The sequence below is a fragment of the Delphinapterus leucas genome, chromosome 8 (genome assembly GCF_059928025.1).
Source record: "Delphinapterus leucas isolate spDelLeu-1000000601 "Yukka" chromosome 8, BTC_Dleu_Yukka2, whole genome shotgun sequence".
Taxonomy (NCBI): Eukaryota; Metazoa; Chordata; class Mammalia; order Artiodactyla; family Monodontidae; genus Delphinapterus; species Delphinapterus leucas.
The window spans coordinates 4,944,304-4,967,189 of NC_143136.1; the positions used below are offsets into that span (position 1 = coordinate 4,944,304).

The 22,886-nt window shown below is 47.4% G+C and overlaps 1 protein-coding gene across 12 annotated transcripts in view; it reads right to left on the minus strand.

Moving 5' to 3' along the window:
• Window positions 1–22,886, minus strand: part of AGAP1 (ArfGAP with GTPase domain, ankyrin repeat and PH domain 1) — a 556,588-nt gene that overhangs the window by 70,990 nt on the left and 462,712 nt on the right. For 5 of the 12 annotated variants that reach the window (XR_016394007.1, XM_089916180.1, XM_089916176.1 and 2 more), the window contains one exon: window positions 14,356–14,430. The exons of the other annotated variants lie outside the window; for them this stretch is intronic. Coding sequence is in view for 4 of the 5 variants with exons in the window: in XM_089916180.1 (XP_089772306.1) it covers window positions 14,356–14,430 (75 nt within the window). In the remaining variant the exon portion in view is untranslated. The remainder of the gene's footprint in view (window positions 1–14,355; window positions 14,431–22,886) is intronic. 12 annotated transcript variants of the gene reach the window in all.

The following is a 22,886-nucleotide window of genomic DNA, read 5'->3' on the forward strand; positions in this document are numbered from 1 at the left end:
GTCATGAAAGTGCCTTTGGGTTCAATCGCGCCTGCATGGGGCCGAGGCACACACAGGACCGGCCGCCCCGCAGCGGAGATCTGAATCTGCAGACCTCCCAACACTCCAGATTTGGTTCCTAAAGCCAGCGTGGCTTAGCTAGGTTTCAATCAATGCTCAGGGGATGAGGAAAAATGAAAATCAGCGTGTGATGTCAGTGTCTCTGTGCTGGGCACAGATGAAGCAACTTAGGGACGTAATATTGCAACTCGTGGCCGGCTGCTGAAATTGACAGGGGGATGAAAATCAAGTGAACACTGCTCATCTCAGGATACAATTTAATTTCTTCATAAGCACCTGTGCGCCAATCCACAGATACACCCCGGCAAAGACAGAGGCCTGAGGACGTCTGTCCTTTTAGGGCAGAAGACCAGCTACAGCGGGGAAGGTTTTAGTCTGGAGGAGCGCGTGAAATTCCAGGCGATTTGAAGGGGCCGCTGTGTACCAGGAAGGGGGGGTCCTTACGTTTAAATCCTGCTCCACCACTTGGCATGCTGGAGTCTGGACAAGTTCTCAACCCGTGCTGGGTTCATTTCCTCACCCTTAAAATGGGAGGGGAAAGCTGCCTCCTTTGCTGTGTTTTCCACTGGCTAAATGACGTGCACTAGCTCAGGCCCACGCCCAACACCCTCCGTGAGCGCTGGTGTGCGTCCCCTGTTCTGATCTACCCTCCGGCCTCTGCCACGGAATGAAAGGCAGAGCAGGGGCCATGTGCAGACAGCGTAACCAGCCACAGGTAACCATGAAGACGTGTGGAGCTGGACTTTCAGGCACCAGCATGTCTCACGTGATCGGTAGTTTCCCATCACTTGTTGCTGGGCCAGCTGCATCACGATCCCCTGGCGAGCAAGTGTTCCTAATAATGTGAATAGCCTACTGCCCACCCAGCTGACCTCTGCGTTCGTCAATTACCTCTGTCACCCACACTCGGCTTGCTCGCATCTGCACAAACCTCCCCCTTCCACACTCTTGGGTCCTCTAGCCTGTGTCCCCAGCACTCCTCATAGCCCCTGACCTCTGCAAGGCTCCGTGCTGCCGGGTTGGCCCCGCCCCTTCTCAAGGCCCTGCCTCACTGGGAGCCCTCGGCCTCCGAGACAAGGATGCTCCCTCAGTCTCCGAAGCAACTGCAATCATCTCCAGACGCCCTCTCCTCCTCCCCTTTCGTCTCAGAAGAGAAGCAGCTCCAACTACTGTGGCTGAGAGCCCCTCCCACCTGACCCCACTGATCTGGGCAGGTGGGGACAGGATGCTTGTGTCTTTGTCAAGCACACCCAGGTCTGGGGAGCTGCTCCAACACCGACTGCCACAGACACAGGGCCATGCCACCTTTTCATGAAGTCTTTATGTACCCTGATAACAACAGTATCGTGTTCTCGGTGACATCAGCATCGCTGCTCTTTTAGAATTCAACCTGCTGGCGGGCTGGGCCTCAATCTGTGGAACCTGTTCTCAACAGCACGTGAAGGAAGGTCAGGGACTCTCCTATCAGCGCGCCCAGCCTCACGCGGGGTAACGTTTCTCCAACAAGAGGGTCCACGGCCCCCGTCAGCTTCTCGAAGCTCTGTGACTCTCCCTGTAGCTGTTAAAAGCTCCTGGGACAGGGGTGCATCGTGGGGCTGTGGAAAAGCAGGCGTGGAGCGCAGGCCCACCCCGCGAAAGGGACCAAGCAGGGCGTCATCTGGAGCGGACCCGGGACAGCTCAGGGAAGGGGCTGAACGAGATGGTCTCGGTCCCCGAAGGGGGAGAGGAGAAGGGCAGCTGGGATGCAACCGACACACGGAGACAGGAAATCTCTCTTTCAAGAACCAGAGTGGAATAAGGATATTTTCATATAAAAAACTGAAAGAATCAAGAGCCCTTCCCTAGAGGAACTGGTAAAAGACACACTTCAGAAGATTCTACAAAGGTTTGAACCAGATGGGTTAGGGAGCAAATGGATAAATATGGAAATACACCTAAATAAAAATTATATCAAATACTACTTTCCTTATCACGTCTAATTTGGGGAAGGTGCAAAATACTAGAGAAATGAAAGTGGACATGGGGACCCTGGAGTTAAAATGCCCTAGGACTTTGCATTGTTCCACAGGGGAGTTAAGAACTAACTTTAGACGTTGGTAAACTAGGTACACATGAGAAAATACCAGGGTTAACCTCTATGAGAAAAGAAGTAGAATGTATAACTCCCTGACAAAGAAGAAGGAAAATTTAATTAAAAATATGATTAAAATCTTTTATCAAACTAGGAATAGAAGGGAATCCTCTTTCCGTGGAAAAGAGTACGTATCCGAACCCACAGAACCGTTATTCTTTTTTTTTTTTTTTTTTTTTTTTTTTTGCGGTACGCGGGCCTCTCACTGCCGTGGCCTCTCCCGTTGCGGAGCACAGGCTCCGGACGCGCAGGCTCAGCGGCCATGGCTCACGGGCCCAGCCGCTCCACGGCATGTGGGATCCTCCCGGACCGGGGCACAAACCCGTGTCCCCTGCATTGGCAGGCGGACCCTCAACCACTGCGCCACCAGGGAAGCCCAACCATTATTCTTAAGGATGAAATGTTAGAAGCAATCATTTCACACCAGGTCAAGGGCTCTCAAGGCCAAAATGTTCACGGTACCAGCCCTTGTTCAGCCCTGCTGGCCGATGCAGTGAAACAAAACAGGGAAGTGACAGATCCGGAGACTGGAAAGATAAAAGACACCAAACTGTCATTCACAGATTACAAGATTGCTTACATAGGAAACCCCAAGGAATCTACAAATGTCAAGAAATAATAGTAGCAGTTAGTAAATGGGCAAGATTTAAGACCAGTATAATGAAACGTTAACTGCGTTTCTGTACATGAGGATCTAACAGAAATCACGTTTAAAATATATGTTTATAAATTCGTTTCTCTCCATCTGTGAGGTAGGGAAAGAGAGATGCAAAGAAATGTGAATAAGCCAAGTAATTCCCTAAAAGTAGCAACACAGAGGATGACTCGGAACCTGCAGTCTCTGGTAACAGGTGGTAAAGAGAAGACTCCACACTGCGTTCGACGTGGTGGATTAACCCAAGCTCGGGAGTGGCCAGAGAGGTTTCATGCTTGTCTCTGGAAGATGAAACCCTGGCTGATCCACTAACAATAATGAAACACCAGGAAGGCTCAAAAGATAAAAAAGATGCAGGACATCCCGTGCCCCAGCCTGGTGGAGAGCAGCTCATGAGAAAAGGTTGGGATTGGAAAGGTGAGCCCCGTGAACACAACTGGATGACCCTGGAAAGCACAGCCATGTTTCACATCCTAATTAAGAACCAATGGTGCAAGCGCTCCACACTTGCTTCATCTGAGACAGTTTCCTTTTGGAGGGGGTAGGCCAGTGGGGTGACTGTCAGTCTGGAAAGGCACACAGTTATACGAATAATGAAGAGGGGAATCAGAACCTACAGTCCCAATACTTCAGTGACCAAGTCAGCTGCATCAATAAGCGGTGATGGCCGTGACCGTCTGTGTACGAGTTGTCTGCTTCTAAGGGCTTTGAAGCGTGCACGTGTACTCAGGTACGTGTCAGGACTTGTGGTCAAGGCTCTTCACGCTATAGTAGCTCACTATGCAGTGAAACACTGACCAAGCGTTCTTTTGCAAAATATTTCTTGTTTTAACCAAAGGGCTTGGCCTAGCCCTGGAGAGGCAGGAGACGCTCCTCTCCAGTCTTGTCCACACAGGGTCCGGCAACAGCTCCCAAACAGAAAGGCCTCTGATGGTGCCTCTGTTCCTGGGCTGGCCTCTCCCAGGTGCGCCACACTGAGGGGCTCCTTGCTGAACTGTGGATGCGAACATCAGGGCTACCTGGAGGACAGGGGCCCAGCTCACCATGGAGAAGGCAGGGAGGAGGGGATGGAACCGCCCCCTAACACCGTTTCAGTACAGAGGCAGCCCCACAGGGGTGCTACTCCAAGCCTTCTTTTGGATTTCAGGCCCCGGTGAAGATGTCTTTATAAGAAGCCGGTTAGCTAGGATTCCCCATTTCCTGAGTAAGGGATTAAAATCTGGGCATGGAGTTTAGTTGCCATCACTCTATACCACCAGCATCAACGGAATCCAGGTGATGCTTAAGTTTTCGCGTGTTTCCCAGGGTACTGTCTGTATGTGGCTTTTTTTTTTTTTTCTTTTTGAGGGAGGGTAATGTGTTAACACTTACAGATACAGTTAGAGTTTCAGAACGAAATTATACCTGCCTTATGACTTTCCTCTGCCTCCTAAGATCAAAAAAAAAAAACAAGGATTATAGAGAAGTTGCATTTTTAATCATGTTACATATGACTTCCGTGAAGGACTACTTGTTTCTTTGTAATGAATCTACTGCCTGGAATAATAAATATAAAAAAGAATACTACTGGGCTCCAAGTTCGTGTCAGAAAAAATGCTAAGGAAGTCACAGGCATCACCTCATTCAGTTTGATTATTTTCCTCTCTCAAGGTGGCCAGCAGTGCTTTGTTTCTCAAAAATAAAACAGTAAAAAGAAAAAAAAGTTCTCCTAGGGTGTCCAGCAGGAGGCGGATGGGTCTCCCCACTTCCCAGTGACCTTTTCTGTTATTTTCCCTCACTCCTGATGTCAGAAGAGCAAGCTGCCAGGGTCTTTTAAAGGTAATTTCCCCAGAAAGCCCTAACCAGCTTGTCGCTAGTGTCATATTTCTTTTTAACTGGTCACGTCTGGAGAATGCTAGGGGACATGATGCCATGGATGTGGCAGTCTAAGCTGGGGACATGCCAGCTTCCATCTTCCTGCGTATCTGGCTCTGTGGCCAGTGATTGGTCTGCACGGGAAGAACGGTCCCAGCTACACCAGGACAATCAGAGCATGGGAGGCTCTTGGCCACTGATCTGTCCTAGTGGGGGGCACATCACCCAAATGTCCTACTCCAGGTTTTCTTATCTGAGCTGGGGTCGCAGAGCCTCCTTCCTCTTACCTTGGACTGAACAAGACACAGCTCACAAGTTATCCACGGGAAGGAAAGCCTCTACTATCTAGGCCACTATCTGCGAACAGGTAAGAACACTGCTGACCAGCAGAGAGAAGCAGGGATGGGATGGACCCGATACCTGCCAGGTTCCTGGGTCCCTGCAGCCAGCCCAGCTGCCTGTCCTACAGTTGGGTTGGATAAATGAATCCATTCTCCCTCCTTTTTTTTTTTTTTTTTTTTTACCTAAATCCCTTTATATTTCTGTCACTTCCAAATCCAGTTCTAACTAATCCAGTGGAGAAAAGATCTAGCCCTGATGGGAGCCTCCAAGCTGCTGCCTGGTCATCTTCTTGAATCAACACCTGGCAAATCTCTAGATTTAATCCTGGCTTATATTTCTGTATCATGGCACCGACCATGAACACTCATTAAGTAAATAGTACATCTGGGGACCTAAATATTACCCCTTCTTCTGTGTGGACAGAACAGTCACAACACAGGCTCCTCCTCATGTTCAAACAAGAATTTCTACCAGACGATACAGCCCTATTCAAAGCACCAGTGGACCAGAAGGATCCCATCACATTCTGAAATGACACTGTGATGCTATTTTAGTATCAGCAACCAGATAAAAACACGATAAAAATAATAATTGGCAGTGGGGGGCCAATCAGTCATAAAGACAGACGGAGCATTACTCTCCAACGTTACCCTCACTTAAAATGTGAAGAATGAGAGCTCAGAAGGTGAGGACGAACAGCGGCTACGTTTCAGGCGGTTTCACTGACACAAACCGACTCTGTGACAATTACAGCAGCTTATATTTCACTCTGTAAAAATAGAATTCAGGCTGTAGAAATTCCTGATGACATCTACGTTACAGGAGGTTTCTTAGTTTTAGATACACAGGTGATCATCAAAATTCAATCCCCCAGATTCCCCCCATCATAAAAAATCAAAGCCCGCCACACCCAGAGCCCGAAAAGAAAAGAACCGTGTTGTTTCCCAGTGTGACATTCCAGGGCTTAGTGGTTTAATAAAGTTCTGTGATTGGGCTCATAGGGATTTAAACAGTTTTCCGTGTTTAACGGTTAGCTGTGGAAAGGTCCACTATAATAGTATTTTAGCACCATGAACCTGTCGAAATCAACCTGCCCAATTATTCCAAACGACATTAATAACACCGGATATTACACTAATTGCGTCCAGTTTCTATGCAGACGAGGCCCCGTGGGGCTAATTTCGCCTCCTTAGGGGCAAGCAACTCAGCCACCAGACTGATTTCACAAGGAATCCCTCCTCATTACACAAGTCCGGGCTGTCAAACTTTTTTTTTTTTAAAGGTTAATGGGCCAATCAGTCATCAATTATTTTTGCGGAATCCTAGCAGGCAAAGGGTTAAAGGGCTAAACACAGCTGCAACTGATTTACATTTGGAGGTTGTTTTCAACAGGAGACATCTGACAAGGATGCCTTTTGGGGGAGCGGGTGGAAGGGTAGGAAGACAGACAGATGCATACCTCTGTCTTGAGGGGCAGGAGATCTGGGACCAGAACCATTGCCCTGTACTTCTGCAAAGGCCGAGGATCCGGACCCTTGTGCCCATTTGATGCACAACGGCTCAAAAATGCCTGCAAGATGCAGGTGTACTGTGTACGGGGATGCTGAGATTTGTTTCTCTTCTGAATTTACAAGAACCCAAAGTGTCTGCAGAGGTCACTCATCCCACTTTCTTCGTTGGCAGGATGAGGAATCTGGGTCCACGTTCCCGGGCTCCCCTGCAAACCTGGAACCCAGACCCAGATGCCTATTTCTGTCCACGAGGCTAAGTGTCCTTCCCGACACATTTAATGACAAACATGATGAAAACCTGTTATTTAAATGGTGCAGAGATGACAGTGTCCAGCACGGAGGGGCCATGTGCCCACTGGCAGAGGTGGCCAAAGGGTCCACCAAGCCCAGAGACTTCTAGATGGTCACCATTTAAAAATGATCTGACCATCAAATAGCCAAGTCTCGCAGGGAAATCGCTGTCGTCTCCACCTGTGACTTCTGTTGTCGCAGAATTGGGACTTTTGTTTCAGGGTACAGCACAGCACCCTGATGATACAGCAACTCAAACCACTGGTCAAGGGGCTTTTCCTCACTAACGAGTATTTGCAATGGGTTTCTCTCCGTTTCTGCCTGAATCTCCACATTCTCTTTTCTTCGTGTCCTTGGGGTCTTGGGCTCCCATTTTTGGGGTCGTCACTCCCGCTTTTGGGGCCTTTCCCACTCTGCCATCTACTAACTGGGGCTGAGCTGCCCACTTCACCCTGCTGGTCTCAGCTCTGTGGTCCAAGGAGGCGCCAACAGGGACTGACTGGGATGACAAAGGCATGCTGTCCCTCCCTTTCTTTTGCCAAGGAAGACCTTCATCACTGACCCCAAAGGGCCTGAGGGAGCCTCAGAATCCTTCCTAGCCCAGTTCTCCAGGTAGCCACTATCAATTCATCTAAGTTGGAAACCGAGATGGAATGTGTTTGCTATTCTGCCCCCTCCCCAGGTCCCCCACTATCTACACCCTTCGAGATTGCGCCAGGCTTGGTCAAACACGGCCCCAGGCTTTTATGCTAATTCTGAAGAGTCCTACAATTTGTAAAATACTTCAATATTTCTGCTTTCAAAGCATATGTTAAATAAGCATGTGGTTTAGATACTTTGCCCAATTATGATGAAGACGACACACGTTTAAGATTTCAGCCCCAAACCCACCACAATACTGAAAGTCAGATTTTATCCATTTTCGATTTTTCCTCCCATTTTTGTAAGAAAAGATAAATGTGAAGGATTTGCTCCAGGACCGTGCAGAGGCAAGACCTATGGCAAAAAAGTAATACGTTTAAAAACATGCCCTCTTCCACTTGAGCTGTTCATTTTTAACCAAAAGAAAAAGAAATCATTATTTTTTGGTCTTTATAAACACACACAGGTCATGGTTCTTGGGTAAATATTTTTGCAAGCTCTCAACTTGGTAAATATCTTTGTTTAGCCCAGAGTCCAACGGAGGTGCTGTACTGTGGTTTAACTTAGGACAAGAGTAGAATTAATTTTGTGAAGAAGCAAGACCCCAGAGGAGGTCACCGAGTTAGGGCTGTTTACTGCTACATGTTATCACAGGAAGATCCTCAGGAAACACAAAGGAAGTTCTGATTTTCCAAACACATTAGACAGAGGCGGGAGGGCAGCCGGAGAACCAGGCAGCACGAAAGCTGCTGCTTCCAGAACCATAGGGGGCCACGTGTTCCCTGAAATTAAGGAGAGTGTCTAAAATAAAACTCCTGAAAAAAATAAATGATTGGATCCCAAACTGAAAAGCTCTCAGGAGGCAGAAGACGGATGTGTTAACATGTTTTCTGGCACCCGCTCAGGCCCAGGCACCCCGGGAAAGCTCGAGGCCCAAGCTTTCGGTTTAGAAAGAGAAAACCTGGAGGCCCCTGTTGTAATTTACCTGGTTGCTCTACATGCTTACCATTTGTTACTCATTCTAACTTACATTCAGCACTTTTCAGAGGTCCCCTGCTCTCCTAATCACAGGCACATGGGGCCCAGGGCCCTTCCTCTGCTCAGAGCCTGGGGTGGGGATGGGGAGGCTTGGACTGGCAGGCTCCAGAACCTTTCACGCTGCCTCCACCCCCAGCTCTTCTCTCTGGGCTGCGGCTCAGCGCGTGGATGACTGTCAATCTCATCATTCTTTTAAAAGTTGAGGGCTGGAAATACCTGCAATCTTGTATCTCTCCCCAGAAAGTCAGTCCTGGAGCTAGTGCTCAAAGGGTTTCTTTCCTAAATCTGAATTTATCTGCCTGAGATCTTAACCTTTGCCATTCATGCTTGACGAGTGCTGGCTTTGGCCCATCTTGCCCTGCCTGCACGGACACATTCCACAGGCCTAAAACCTGTGTGCTCCACGCACTGTGTTCCTGGAGATGGTTTTCCATGACGTACGCATTTGTGACAGTTTCACAGCAACCGCCACGGTCACCCTCGCCGTGTGCCCAGCTCCCTGGTAAGGGCTTCGTCTGCCTCTCTCAATTTCTTCTTCAATTGTCATTCGAGGTAGGTTTTACGGTCTCTGTTTTGGAGAAAGAAAACTAAGCAGGGGAGGAGACACCCAGCAACCCCAGTAATTCACACAGCTCGGAAGTGGCAGAGCTGGGATCGGATACAGGCATACTGAACTCAAAAACCCAATTTCTACATCTGACGGTTCTTTGGAGGATGAGAGTAAATGCAACTGGGGAAGGGTAGTGAAAAAAGTCTGGGAAAAAAGAAGTGTGATTTTTAAATGCCATCTTACATTTTCAGGGGCAACGTCTCCTGCCGAATCTCTGCTCCTCACTACGTAAATGACGCTCAAGCATCTGAATCTTCTTTGCCACAGAGACTCTCTGGCACTCCTGACACTAGGAGCAGTGGTAGTGGCGACCGTGGGCACCGTGTTACCTGCCTCTGGATAGATGACCTCTCTGACTGTCCGCAGTTCACAGATGGGGAGACTGAGGTAGAGAGCGGGCACAGGGATGACCCCAAGGTCACAGCTAAGAAGTGGGGACGTGAGAACCAGACCAGTACCATCTGCTCGAGAGTCTGGGCTTGAAACCACTGTGCACACCGCCGCTCACGAACCCAAGGTTGCACGGCTTCTGATCAGGAACCAGGGTTTGACTGCAAGTATGTGAATGGGTGAAGAAGAGCCCAGCCCGAGCACGGAAGGCGGCCTCAGACGGTGGCCCCGCACAGGCCTGCAGGCACACGGGGCTCGGGGAAAGCTGCTGGGGTCTGGGGTGGGCACTGCATTCGGACACCGCAGAGTCCTTCGGAAGGACAGCATGACTCGTCACACCAGCTCAGGCCTTTTTCCTCCACTGCGGTGACAGCCGTCTGCTGGGCGTCATGGTCCCGACGGGGATGTGTGCTCCATGTCCATTGCCGAGCCCTCATCCGGGCTTCAGCTGCAGCTCTGACCCAAACACCTAGCCCACATGCCACGGTCTCCACGTGCCAGTGTGCCTTCCCGGGGCTCCTGACTGCCCCCTCTGTGCCTTGGTTTCTCCTTTTGTAAAAGATCAAGGACATGACCTCTCTTAGGGGTTACTGGGGAGCCACACGACAGGATGCCAGGAAGTCCGGGTACTCAGCCCTGCAGTCCATCATGACTCCGAGACCCCTGAATCCAACGTAGTCTCGCACTCCACTAAACCCGCAGGACACCCCGGGCCTTGCTGGAACTCCTCCCTCACTCTGCATCAGGATCTCTGCCTGACCCCCCTGGGCTGACTGTCAGCCCGTCCCCTCCATCTGCCTGGGGCCCAGCACTGGGTACCCACACTGTGGCAGGAACCCAAGACCTGGGCAGGCTCGTCACTGGCTCAGGAGGGATAGTGTGATCATCATTTGTAATTTAACTGGACTGGAATGAGGAGGACGTCTCAGATCTGTGACTGTGGACACCAGGGGGTGGAGAGAGCACCACGGAGCTAGGCCGGCCATGGGGAAGGCCTGCTCTCATTTGCTCATACAGAAGGGATGGTCTTGGCCTTCCACTTCCCTTCTGAGGAAGGGGGTGCCAGCCCTGACATGGGCCCGAGGGACGAACGATGCCCACCACGTGTGTTCTCCAAAAGGAGACTCGTGTTTCTCCACGGTGCGGTCTGTTTGGCAACCGTGTCTGGCACCTCTGAGTTCATCCGTCTGGGCCACCACGCTGTGGCAGGGGACCCCAAACAGGCTTCACAGGCCTGTCTCTGGGGCAAGTTCCAGATCCAGGGACATGGACTGGGCTGAGTCGGGACTCTGGGCTATACTGAACCCGGCTGGTACTTGGGAGGCGCGGCCTGTTGGATGCATACAACGTGCGTGGGCCTGACACCCCAGGAAACGCCCCTCATTCCCCAATACATCTCTTCTTTACTCATTTACGCTTCATCACGTGCCTTCTTCTGCAGGAGCAAGGAGAGCTGAAACACCCCGGAAGGGTCCGCTGTTGGCCCACCTCACAGTGGGTGATGGTCCGCCCTATCCCCAGAAGCGCAGGGAAGGAGAGGCCTGAGGACACCCGCACAGAGTCTGTGTGATCCCTCCTGGGCGACGCTGCTCACAGACCGCCAGCCGGCCGCCCTGCCACGTGTCCTTCTACACAACGTCCACCTTCTGCTCGGGTCTGAGAAAAATGTTTCCAACGGAGTCGAACATTCCCAAGTCCAGCCTCATCCACCCGATTTGATAGACATTTTCCTCGTGGCTTAGGAGGCAGCTACGAATTGGAGAATCACAGCATAAATAAACTTTCCATCGCAGTCCGCAGGCTTCCGAGATGGAAAAGTTAAAGTTGCATTCTTGTGGAAGGAACTTAAATTTCACCAACCCTGGGAAAGAGCTGAATTGTCACAAAGTAACAAAGATTTTAAAATTAGGGCAATACAATACACACCAATGAGGTTTCCAGCTTGGTTTCAGAGATAATTAGCCCTAATGGACAAAAAAAAAGGGGAAGAGAAACATATTTTTGTTTGTTTTCTAATCCTATGTGCTTCCCTAATTAGTTCGGTTTAATTCGTTTTTATCACTCCTGACGTCCATCTTTGACCATTTCCATGAGCACCCAGGAGTGGGTCCTGGAGCTGAGAGATCTGGGCATATGTCCTGTCTCCAGAAGATGCCAGCTACTCGTCCTGCAGAATATCACTTGACTTGTCGAAACTCCAACTTCTCATCTGTAACGAAGTACCTACCTGCCAGTGAAGATTCAATGAGATAATGTAGCACAGAGGCCAGAACGATGAACGTGAGAATAAAAGGGCTTTGGAGAAAGACCATCAGGTTCATTTCTTGGTCCTACCTGTCTTTCACCAGCCTGAATCCTCGGGTGAGTCCCGTAACGTCTGGGCTGTTCTCTCTAGATCTGGACTGAGGGGCGTGGACATGCTTCTAGGACACGGCCTGGCGCACAGCGGGCACCCTCCCCTCTCCCCCTCAAGTCCTAACTTCCTCTATAAGAAACTCTGGTGTCAACAATATTTTGTGGGTACCTCTGAACAGATTACTCAAGTGGACCAGTTTAAAAACTATAGTCCATTTGGGGATGGGTGTATTTAGTGGAACCCTCAAGGTCTCAGGTTACGACAAAAGTTAGAATGTTCGGGATATGAATTTTCCGAAAGGATGATTTTATAGACAGAGAAGATGTGATGACATCATATAGCAAAAGACCGGAAATCAGAAAGGCATTCTGATAATTTATGTTATATAATTATATGAATTCAGTACTATTATACTGAAAGCTGTATGAAATGAGACTGGATGCAGACAGACATTAATCTTGAAAGAAACCTAAAGTAAATGAAGAATGGTCATGTCACTCAACTGAAGATTCATAAATGTAATCGAATGCCAAAGAGAAATGAAAGAAAATGTGAAGGAGACTAGTCATTATTTACTCCAATATCTTCAGGACTGCCTTGCGTAGCTACTGGCCATTGACGAGGGACCCTGAGTGGGTAGTGTTAACCGTATTTACAGATTTCAGAGAGCAGAGAGCATCATGGTCCCTCCCCACCCAGGAGGGCTGGGCAGGGCAGTGTTGCATGTTACCTGGTTGGTCAAGGCTGAGAAGTTCCCACTTCTGCAAACTGTCACACCTGTCGTGAGACACCTCCCCGCCAGCGTCTCCAGGAAGATCCCCATCAGCAAGTCTCGTGGGGGCTGTCTGCCTGCCTCCTCCTGCTCCCCCCAGCTTTGTATATAACCACAGGTAAAACCAGACCTCACAAATATTTTTTAAAGGCCGAAAGTCAATAAACACATTTGTTGTGATAAATGCACACACATACAAAAGAAAAGCATATCTGATAAGGACACAGGGAAGAGAAATGATTATGCACTCCAAGTTGAAACACTAACATTAAAAAATAGTGAACGAGAATATACTTAATACCCTTTAAAAGACAACAAGACACAATACTGCATGTGACTGTTTCTAAAATTCTGTTCTTTTTCTCTCTAATTTTGTCTCTCTTGAACGAATGCTTTGAAAGAAGATACCAGGGGGTCAAGTTCCATTGGTACCTTAACAGACGACCGTTTCCCCTTGAGGAATGAAAAAACAAATTATGATTAAAAACAGGTCTTTAACAAGCCATCGTGAAAATGTAGTTTTGTTTTCCGGATTCATTTTTTTTTTCTTCTGGCCGAGAGCAGGGCTTTCAGTGGCGAGACAGGAGTAATTGTGAAAGGAAGGAAAAAAGGATGGTGATATAAATCAGCAAAGGTTAATGACTGGGATGTGAAGAGGGGGACTTGTTTACAGAAATAGTGTGCAATTTAAAATTTACAAGAGATTTAATGCCACTGCTTGCCAACTGCTAAAACCAACAGCCCAGGAAACAGTGACATTAAGAAAAATATTACAGTTATAATCACCCCCAAATAAGTCAATTAGTGTTAGGGCACGAGCTTGCGATTACTTGACCCCTTTGGCTTGCATTTAAGTGAAAAAAAATGTCCCCCTATTATCCCGAGATCACTGGATTGGGACCTATTTTGCATCACACGTATTGTACGCCAGCCTCCCTTACAAGGGCTTGGGCCGATGGGGGTGGTTTTCCTTTGCTTGGCCTCAAAATAATTCTGACCCTTGACATTTGTAATCATAAAAAAAAAGGGCAATTTATAATTGCGTTGTTTCAAATGAAGGCTGGGGTGGGGGGAAATTCAATCTGCTATTATACAAAAGCAATGACGGCTGTCTTCGGTGAAAAAAGCAACGCAAGTCAATTTGTGAACTTTGGCACCAGACGACCTTTAGAAACACAACAATATACTGAATTTACAAGCAATAGCAGGCCATGCAAATGACCCGGGCCTGGCTGCCTCTGTACTAGAGCTGCAGAGAGCATTATGGAGAATGTTTCCACAAAACAAATTAAGACTGTTACTTAAATGTCACAGCACACTATTGTATTTGGCTACAGATCATTACACCTGATACTAACACTTTTAAAAACCGTAATAACTTGGGAAATATTACATTGAGTGCTCACATGTATAAAGGAAAAGAAAAAAGAGAAGAAAATAGGTTTGTGAAGTAATTTAAACATCACTACTCTACAACTGCAAGGGAAAGGTCAAAATTTAAGTAAGCTGAAAGGAACATGAATGAGAAAATAAAACACACAAACAAAAAGATGGAAAGACCACGGGAATGACTGTGCAAACACAATCAGGGTGCATGCGGCTTTGGGCGAATCGCATTTCCCGTTGTGCGCTGGAGAGGCAGGGAGGCAGGAAGGCTGGGAGGACGCGGCGTGGAGGGGGAGGGGGGGGAGGGGCGGCGTTACCTTCGGTGTTGGTGCTGCTGTTGTGGATATTTCGCAGGCTACCAACACGGTTTAGTTTCCATGCTTTGCGTTTGGCTGCATCCCGAGAGCAGATAGGGGAGAGGGGGAACAAGAGAGAAAACAAAAAGGAAAAGAAACAGATGAAAAGGGGAGAAAAGAAATGTCCAAGTAGCACCGTGACGTCACCTCCGGCCTCCCGGCCGGGCCTCACCACCCCAAAGCGCAGAGGAACTCAGGAAGGGCAGAGGAAGGCCAAAAAAGCATCCTTAGCTTTGCACAGAATCCAACAAATGCCCAGGCAAGGAAGCCCATGCACCCCTTTCGCCCTGCTGGGTTCCACACGTGGCTACTCAAGACAGTGCAAAGCTGGTCTTTTCCCTGGGGGCTGGTAGCATCTTTTGAAGGAGCTACGAGGCCGGTCGCTATAAGCCCTCTGATTTGACAAAACGCTGGGAGCATGTCAAATCAGAAGGGACTCTAGTGATTAGCCGTTCCTGTGTATGTTACAGATGGTAGGTGTGCAACGCCCAGAGCTGTTAAAAAATGAAGTACTTTCTTCCCCAGACGTATTTTGATCTGGACAGGAACCTACACTAGCAAAACTCGACTACCATCTTGCTGTGGTTGAAGGGTGGTCCATTCTCCTTCCTATGGGGAGGAGGCTGGAGGCTCTGAATGGAGGAACCCAAAGAGCACGTGCCTGCTTAAGCTCTCAGCTCACTGAAGAAAGCGTCCGAGAGAAAAAGACAAATACCAAGTTACCCACAGAGCAGCCCTGGGTTCAGAAGTGAAGTGCAGGACAAGTTTAACACGGGCATGACATGCCCACGGCTGACACGGCGTGCTGTGACTAACAGGGGTGAGATGCCCCCCTCCCACCTCCGCGGACCCTCTTCTCCACAGACACCTCCTCACCTCCTCCGCCCTTCCCAACCCCCCACTCAGGAACGCGGACACCTGTGGCCAAGAGGCTGCCTCCTGCCAGCCCTTCAGAGGAGACACATTGTAAAAAGCAAAGAGTTAAACAGGGTTTTGAGGAGCAAGTCTTCAGGCTAATGTGACTAAAGATCCAGCCACAGATCCAAGTGCCGGACGGACAGCGTGGTCGGTGACGGCCACAGTCACCCACGCTCCTGAAGAAGGGGCATAATTGGACCATCTGTCTCTTCTGACTTCCACAGCCGGGAAGAGAAACTCGTCAAACCTTGCACGCGGCTTTCATTGTATAACCACTTGTTTAATGCAGGTAAGAAGCGCTCACCTGGCGAGGCAGGTGTGTGCATTTCCGCAGGTGTGTCTGAAGCTCACCGCAGAAAGCTAGGCTAACCCACTCGGTCACAGGCTGACCAAAAAACGAGGCATGCACTGGCCAGTGGCCAGCTCTCTCACCCCAAAGCATTCCTGGCTTAGGACAGATTGGCTGTTCTTGCTTTTGGTAGCATTAAGGCCAAAAGACTCAACCTCAACTAGTACGGTGGAGGCTTCGGGTCTTCCCAGAACCCCAGACCCGCGGTCTTCACAAGGGGTTCTGCTGCTGGAGCGAATCTCAAGCACTTTGGTGCACACTGGATTGCTCTGGGGTGACAATATAAGATACACGCGAGAAACAGGAACACGGAAGGGAACCAACACAATTCCGAAACGGTACTGTATAATCAGGAGGCAAATTTTAAGTTAATGAGAGTACAAACTAGCTGTGAGTTAGCTGTCACCTGATTCGAAATGAGAAAAAGTGAAGCTGTAACTAAACAACTAACAATGACCTTGTGGCTTGAAAACCCAAATAATTTAATAAAAAATGTCTTGGGAATTTGGGGTTAGCAGATGCAAACTATTATATATAGCATAGATAAACAACAAGGTCCTACTGTATAGCACAGGGAACTATATTCAATAACCTGTGATAAACCATAATGGAAAAGAACGTGAAAAAGAACGTATATATATGTGTAACTGAATCACTTTGCTGTACAGCAGAAATTAACGCAACATTGTAAGTCAACTATATTTCAATAAAATAAATTTAAAAAAACAAAAAAAGAAATGTCATCTCTAACCTAGTAAGGTTGGTGACTGAGACCCTTCTACAGTATATGCATCTAAATTTAGTTTTCCATCAGTGGAGAAGTTTCCCTTATCTCTACATCCTTAAGGTATCTTATCTATAAGGTATCATCCCAGGTAACACCACACATGGCAACGGGAGTCTCAGGTACACCCACTATTACAAATGTCATTCGAGACAAAGGAAACCGGTCACGGTTTTCGAGTGTTTACTTTGGAAATGTTCAGTGGATATTTACCGGGTTCCTCGTATAACTGAGACATTCACAGAATTAAGCGTGTGCTTAATTATTTCAATAGCCCGAGCTCTGGCGTCTTGGCCCATGTTTCACAAGTTCCAGAAAGTCGTGGCCACAGAGGCTGCACTCCTCAGTGGAAAAGCTTACCTCTTTCTAAAGCATTTACATATAAATAGGCAGAATCTGGGCTGGGCACCTCTGTGCAAGGGAGGGGAGCTCTGGTGCAGAAAACCTCTTTCCTGCCTGCTTTCCGCCTTGCATTTTTCATACCCCAGTCTCCCATTACCATATGGATATATAAGCAGGAAGTGAACTTGCAGCCTGGTTTTCTATTAACCTATTGATGAAATAATCAATTTTAATGTGTAAAATGTCATGCCTTTTTCTTCCTCTTAAACAAATGGACTTTTTCTGGCTGATACCAAGGTCCTGAGACATGCATTTGTCTCCTGGGGCATTGATTGCTCTAAGTCCACGTGTTTAGAAGCTTCTCAACGGGAAAATACAATCATATTATCATCAATAAAATCTCTGGTTATGTGCAATGCTGCTGCCTGGATTCACCGCTAAAGGAAACGAAGACACCGCACCAAACGGACCCAGGAATTATCCAACCTGCTGCCGCGGGCTGGATGCCTAGCTCCACTGACCAGCACACGCCATGGCCATCATGCTGGCAGCACCCCGTGACCGCAGGCCTTTGGAATAGACGGTGATTCTTTTTTTTAAAAATAAACTTTATTGTTTAGAAAAGTTTTAGGTTCACAGCAAAATTGGATGAAAAATACTGAGAGTTGCCATGTACCTGCTGCTGTCCGCCCCCTACTCACCCCACACACAACCTCTCCCAATATCAACATCCCACACCAGAGTGGTACATTTCTTAGAATAAATGAACCCACGCTGATGCATCATTATTTCCCAAAGTCCACAGTTTACATGAGGATTCGCTGTTGGTGTTATACTTTCTATGGATTTGAACAAATGTATAGTGACATGTATCCGCCATTATAGTATCATACAGAAGAGTTTCACTGCCCTAAAAATCTTCTGTGGTCTGGCAACCACTGATCTTTTCATTAGTTTTGCCTTTTCCAGAGCGTCATATGGTTGGAATCATACAATATGCAGCCTTTTCAGATTGGTTTCCTTCGCTTAGTCATATGCATTTAACTTTCCTCCATGTCTTTTTAATGGCTTGATTGATAGCTCATTTCTTTTTTTTTTTTTGTGGTACGCAGGCCTCTCACTGCTGTGGCCTCTCCCGTTGCGGAGCACAGGCTCCGGACGCGCAGGCTCAGCGGCCATGGCTCACGGGCCCAGCCGCTCCGCGGCACGTGGGATCTTCCCGGACCGGGGCACGAACCCGTGTCCCCTGCATCGGCAGGCGGACTCTCAACCACTGAGCCACCAGGGAAGCCCGATAGCTCATTTCTCCTAGGCGCTGTATAATAGTGCCCCAACTTGGAAGCAACCAAGACGTCCTTCAGTAGGTGAATGGATAAATAAACTGCGGTAATCTAGACGGTGATTCTTGAGGACGTCGTGTGGACTAGCTCAAATGACTAAATTTTCTGGATGATTTTTATTTTAATTAAAAAATTTTGTTTTAAAAAATATTTCAGGAATATAGTTTCTTTCTTTTAAACAAAGATGAACTTACTTTGCTTTTCTCACTCATGTTATTCCTCATGAAACTATTACTTCAATACAAGAAGCTCCCCTGGTTTGGGACAAAAACGCAGCAGACTGTGGGCATTCCATCAGTGTTTTCCACTCTGCTGTCCTGCTGACTGGATAAACAAGAGTCTCTTCTGTGAGCAAGTTGCCACGATGCCTTATATAACTATTTAAATGGCACATGTCTCAGCATCTTGTCCGGTGTTTGAGAACATGCATACACCTCTCAATGGACACAGAACCCCATAGCACGTAATCCCAGATCTAGCGCAAACTAACTGTCCTCCCCAGTGTAGATGGTGAGATGGGCCACTTCTCCCTGCAGGCTGCAAGTTAAATGGAACTTTCTGAACCCCAGTCTGGGTTGGCAGAAACGTCAGCAGACCCAGGACAGGGAGCCTTCAGCAGGACAGTGTAGCATTCTCCCCATAATGGCGCCAAAACGTGAACCGTGAACTTGGGTTAAACACCAGACTACTACGTGAATATCACAGCAAGAGGCGGTACACGGGACACACAGCTGATGGTTGAGAATTAAAAACAGAGGAGGAGGTGAAACTCGTCATTAGGTTGGTTGGAAGATATTTTCTGGGGATTAAAATTTTGCAAAAGGCAGGTGAAGACAGTACAGAGACTCATGCCTCACATGATAAGAAAACACAAAGTTTACCGCCCTATAGTAACAGTGGTATTGTCACTTCCCCTTAAAATTAATAAAGAGCCCTCTTGCGTATGAACACTGAAGGTGTTACTAAAACCGAATTTTTAAGGCGATCTTTGAATTACAAAGGGAGGAAAAAGAGAGGTGACTTTGGTACTAACGGTGACCAGTGTAGGAGCGTGCGCACTGGGGGATGTCACGTGACACTGTCCCCTCCTGAGCGCGGCCCTGAGGTCCACATTCTGCACTGATTAATTTTCTGGGGCAGTGCGCTACCAGATTGGCAGGTGGGTGGCTGTGACCCAGCTCACGCAGGTCCCAACTGCTGCCCGTCCTGAGTCGTACATCTAGAGAAGAAAAGCTGATATAAAGCTGAATTCACAGAACATTTCTCTAAGGTGTCTGGGAGTTATAAATGATGATTTTTGTGCTCGGATGACCGTATGAGGTATGGCACCATACACTCAACTCCTCGAAATTACTAACAGACAGTCACCATCTTTTCAAAGGAAACAGAGAGAAAGGGAAAATGTGCAAATTACGGCTTTCTACCAAGAGTAGCTGGAATCATTTAGAGTTAACGACCCCCAATTATTACACACCGATTTATTTCTGGAAGCTACAGCTTTTCATACAAGTTCCTGTCATGATCATGAGGCATTTAAAATTTTATTTTAAAGGAAAATTCATTCTGTTTCTCTAAAAACAGCAACAACAAAATTTTAACTACGGCGAATGAATGTCTGAGAACTAATCACACAGCAGAATTCCAACATGAGAATCCTCTGACTAGCTCTTTACAAGTGGAATAAAAATATTCTGCAGTCTGTTGGCATGCTCAAACGAGCAGGGTTTTATCCTAAACTCTTCCTCCATCCTAGTACCAGGAGGCCACAGACTTGTATTAAGGCCCGCTCTGGTCTCCTTCTGACAGCGCTCTTTGTTGATTAGATAAATATTCCTCAGATAGCTGATTAAAAAATGATGCAGCCAGGAGCTGTGTGTCCGAGCCTTGTCGGCCATGTTGGATGCTCAAGTGCGCATGAATTACATCCCTGGTGTGCACCGAGCGGGGCTGGCGAAATGCACGCTGCGGCCCTCAGAATCAATTACGAGAACTAATCGGACCTTTCTACCTAGGCAGAAGAAGGGGCTGGCTTGACGAGGGTGTGCCACTCATTTCTAAGACTGTCTTGTCTCAGCACGAAACAAATAACCCTCTCCATTCCTACCAGGGAGTGTAAACTTGTACCTCTTGGAGGAGCCACGTGATAACCTCGTTTGATAGCACTGTTCCCCGTCCACAACGGATGTGTATTTATTTATTTGTAGAGATGCCATCAGTATAAATGCCACATGTGCAGGGGGGGCTGCATGGGCTCCCTGGAGCATTGCAGCCGGACCGTGGCACCAGGATGCTGGATAAAGGCAGTCCCCCAGGAACCTCTGCAGGCAGGGTCGGATTCTGCTGTGGTTTTGTGTCCCTTCCACTTTAGCGCGCCCGGCGTCCCGCGATCTTTTGTCGGTGCAATTTCATTGTGAGGTTAGAGATTGGAGATTTCTTTTGTGCCGGCCATCAGAACATTCACGTGCTCAACAAGACTGGGTAAATGTGCTGTTCTTTTATTAAAAGGCAGTGGGTGTTTCTCCTTTTTTTCCCATAAGATGCAACCCCGAAGATTCTTCCACTATGTGAACTCACTGCTTCAGCTGTGAAGGGGCTTTGACATAATGGTCGTTTCCTAGAGGCTACCACACAGAGAGGCACTCATGTTGAAACGTCCATTAAAAGGGCCTTTGAGAGGATTAAACAAAACCTGAGGCCAAGCAAAATAGGACAAATGTGCAGGAAGCAAAATAACTTCATCCTTCCCCGTTTCCAGCAAGACGAGTGTTCTTTTCGTAATTTGAAGTCACGGGACACAAGACAAAATACCAAACCAAACAGAACTCCGAAATAAGGAATCGACCCTTAATTAGACAATCTTAATTCCATTTCCAATAACTCATAACTGCTTTCTTAACAGCCAATACAATTTCTGTATCAGGGGCTTCTTTACAGCTCTTAGGATTTGAAAACTGCCGAGGGCTTCCACATAGTGGGCTAATGTAGACGCGTGCAGAAAACACAATTAACCCTGGAAAACATGGAAAATAAAACGAAACAAAAACTCCAGGATACGCCATAAAACCAGAAGTTCCAATTAGGTGGAGCGTTGGTTTCCCTTTCGGCCTAGAAACACACTAGAGTTGCAGAGCGAGGGTTCAAGTGTACCCAAAATTAATTGGGTATTTCAGTTTGACACCATGAGTATAACTTTCAATAGGGACTGAAATAAAAAAGTGACTTCAAGTAGAATACCCCCATTTTAGCTTTGGCACATTCTCAGATGGAGATGAGAAATACATCAGTACATGATGGAAACTTCTTTCCATGTCTTCAGGGAGTAGCTACTCATTTTGAGAAGGGGAGGCTTTTGCGGGGCGGGGGCGTGGCTTGTTAGGATGTTGAAATCGGGGCTCCCTGGCCTCTCGGCGTCACTCTCTTTTGGGATGTGATAAGGGTGTGAGAACAGAGGCCACTCGTGACTGTTGGGTCCCCAGCATCACGAGGAACACTGCTTTTTTTTTTAGGCCTGGTTTCTTAGCGAACAGGGTAACGTATACCCTAATCCTTCTGTAGTATAGGACTGGACACGTGGCATTCAAAATAGAAACAAAAAGGAAATCAAATTCTCACGTAAGCAAGAAGAGTGAGGTTCAAATCAGTTTGTTCAAGCTGGATGATGTGTGTGAAGGTCATCTTTTGTGAGATCCGTGAGCAACTGTGCTCACCCAGGCAAGCAGGGGCAGCGTCTGGGCGAGGTGGAGCGTCTCCCGACCTGTCCCCCTCTCGTGCCCCCTCTTCGAGGGCCGGCTGCTCTGAGAAGTGGTAAGCAGGCCCAAGGCTGGCAGTGCTGGGAGGGGAAGGCCGGCACGCGGGGACCACCTTAGGCTTTCTGAGACTGAAATGAGTGATAATGGGAAACATTCGTCTTTCCTTTTTTCCTCTTCCCTTCCTTTTTCTTTTTCTTCTTCTCAATCTCCTCCAATAGCATACATGGGAGGCCATTTTCCGATTTTTTTTTTTTTTTAAAAACACAACATCTTTCTCAGCAATTCTAGAAAAAAGTTTTTTAATAAAACTTCAAATTGCGCTATCACATTTCAAAGGCAATGAGCAGTGAGAGCACCTAATCAAAGGCAAAATGATTTAATGACTGTGGCTTGTGCTCCCTGGAAGGGCTGTAATTGAGGGGCTGTGATCACTGGACCACCAGCTTCAACAATGGCAGACATTGCATTTGATCTGCCATCTTTGTAGCTGACTTCCTACAACCACCAAGTGAAATGATACCCTTTGGGGTTATTCAGTCCATCATATTCCCCCTGTGGCCATCTGAATCTGAGAAGACTGGTGAAAATACCTTCTAGAAAACGTTTTTAACATTTTGCATTTAAAGAAGGACTTCACCGGAAATTCTCAATAGCGTTCTGATTTGTGGCTTGGGAAATCCTGGAAGCCATAAGATCCTTGGTACTTACTGAGTCAATCAAGTACAAAGATCAGAGCAGGAAAACAAAAGAAGAATTCGAAACTTTTGATTCTTCTTGCTATTATGGAAATACGTTCCTTTAAGCGCTAACAGATTTCTTCCCCCTAAAACTGCTTGACTATAACTTCACAACTTCTCAGCATGCTCCTTGGTTATTATGAATGATTAAACAATGTCGTTATTATCCAAGGAGGGCCTGGAAAAATACTGCAGTGCTGACACAACAAAATAACAAATGTCTCATTTCTTTCATTTAAAAATAATTTAAATACATTAACTTTATTCAGCTTC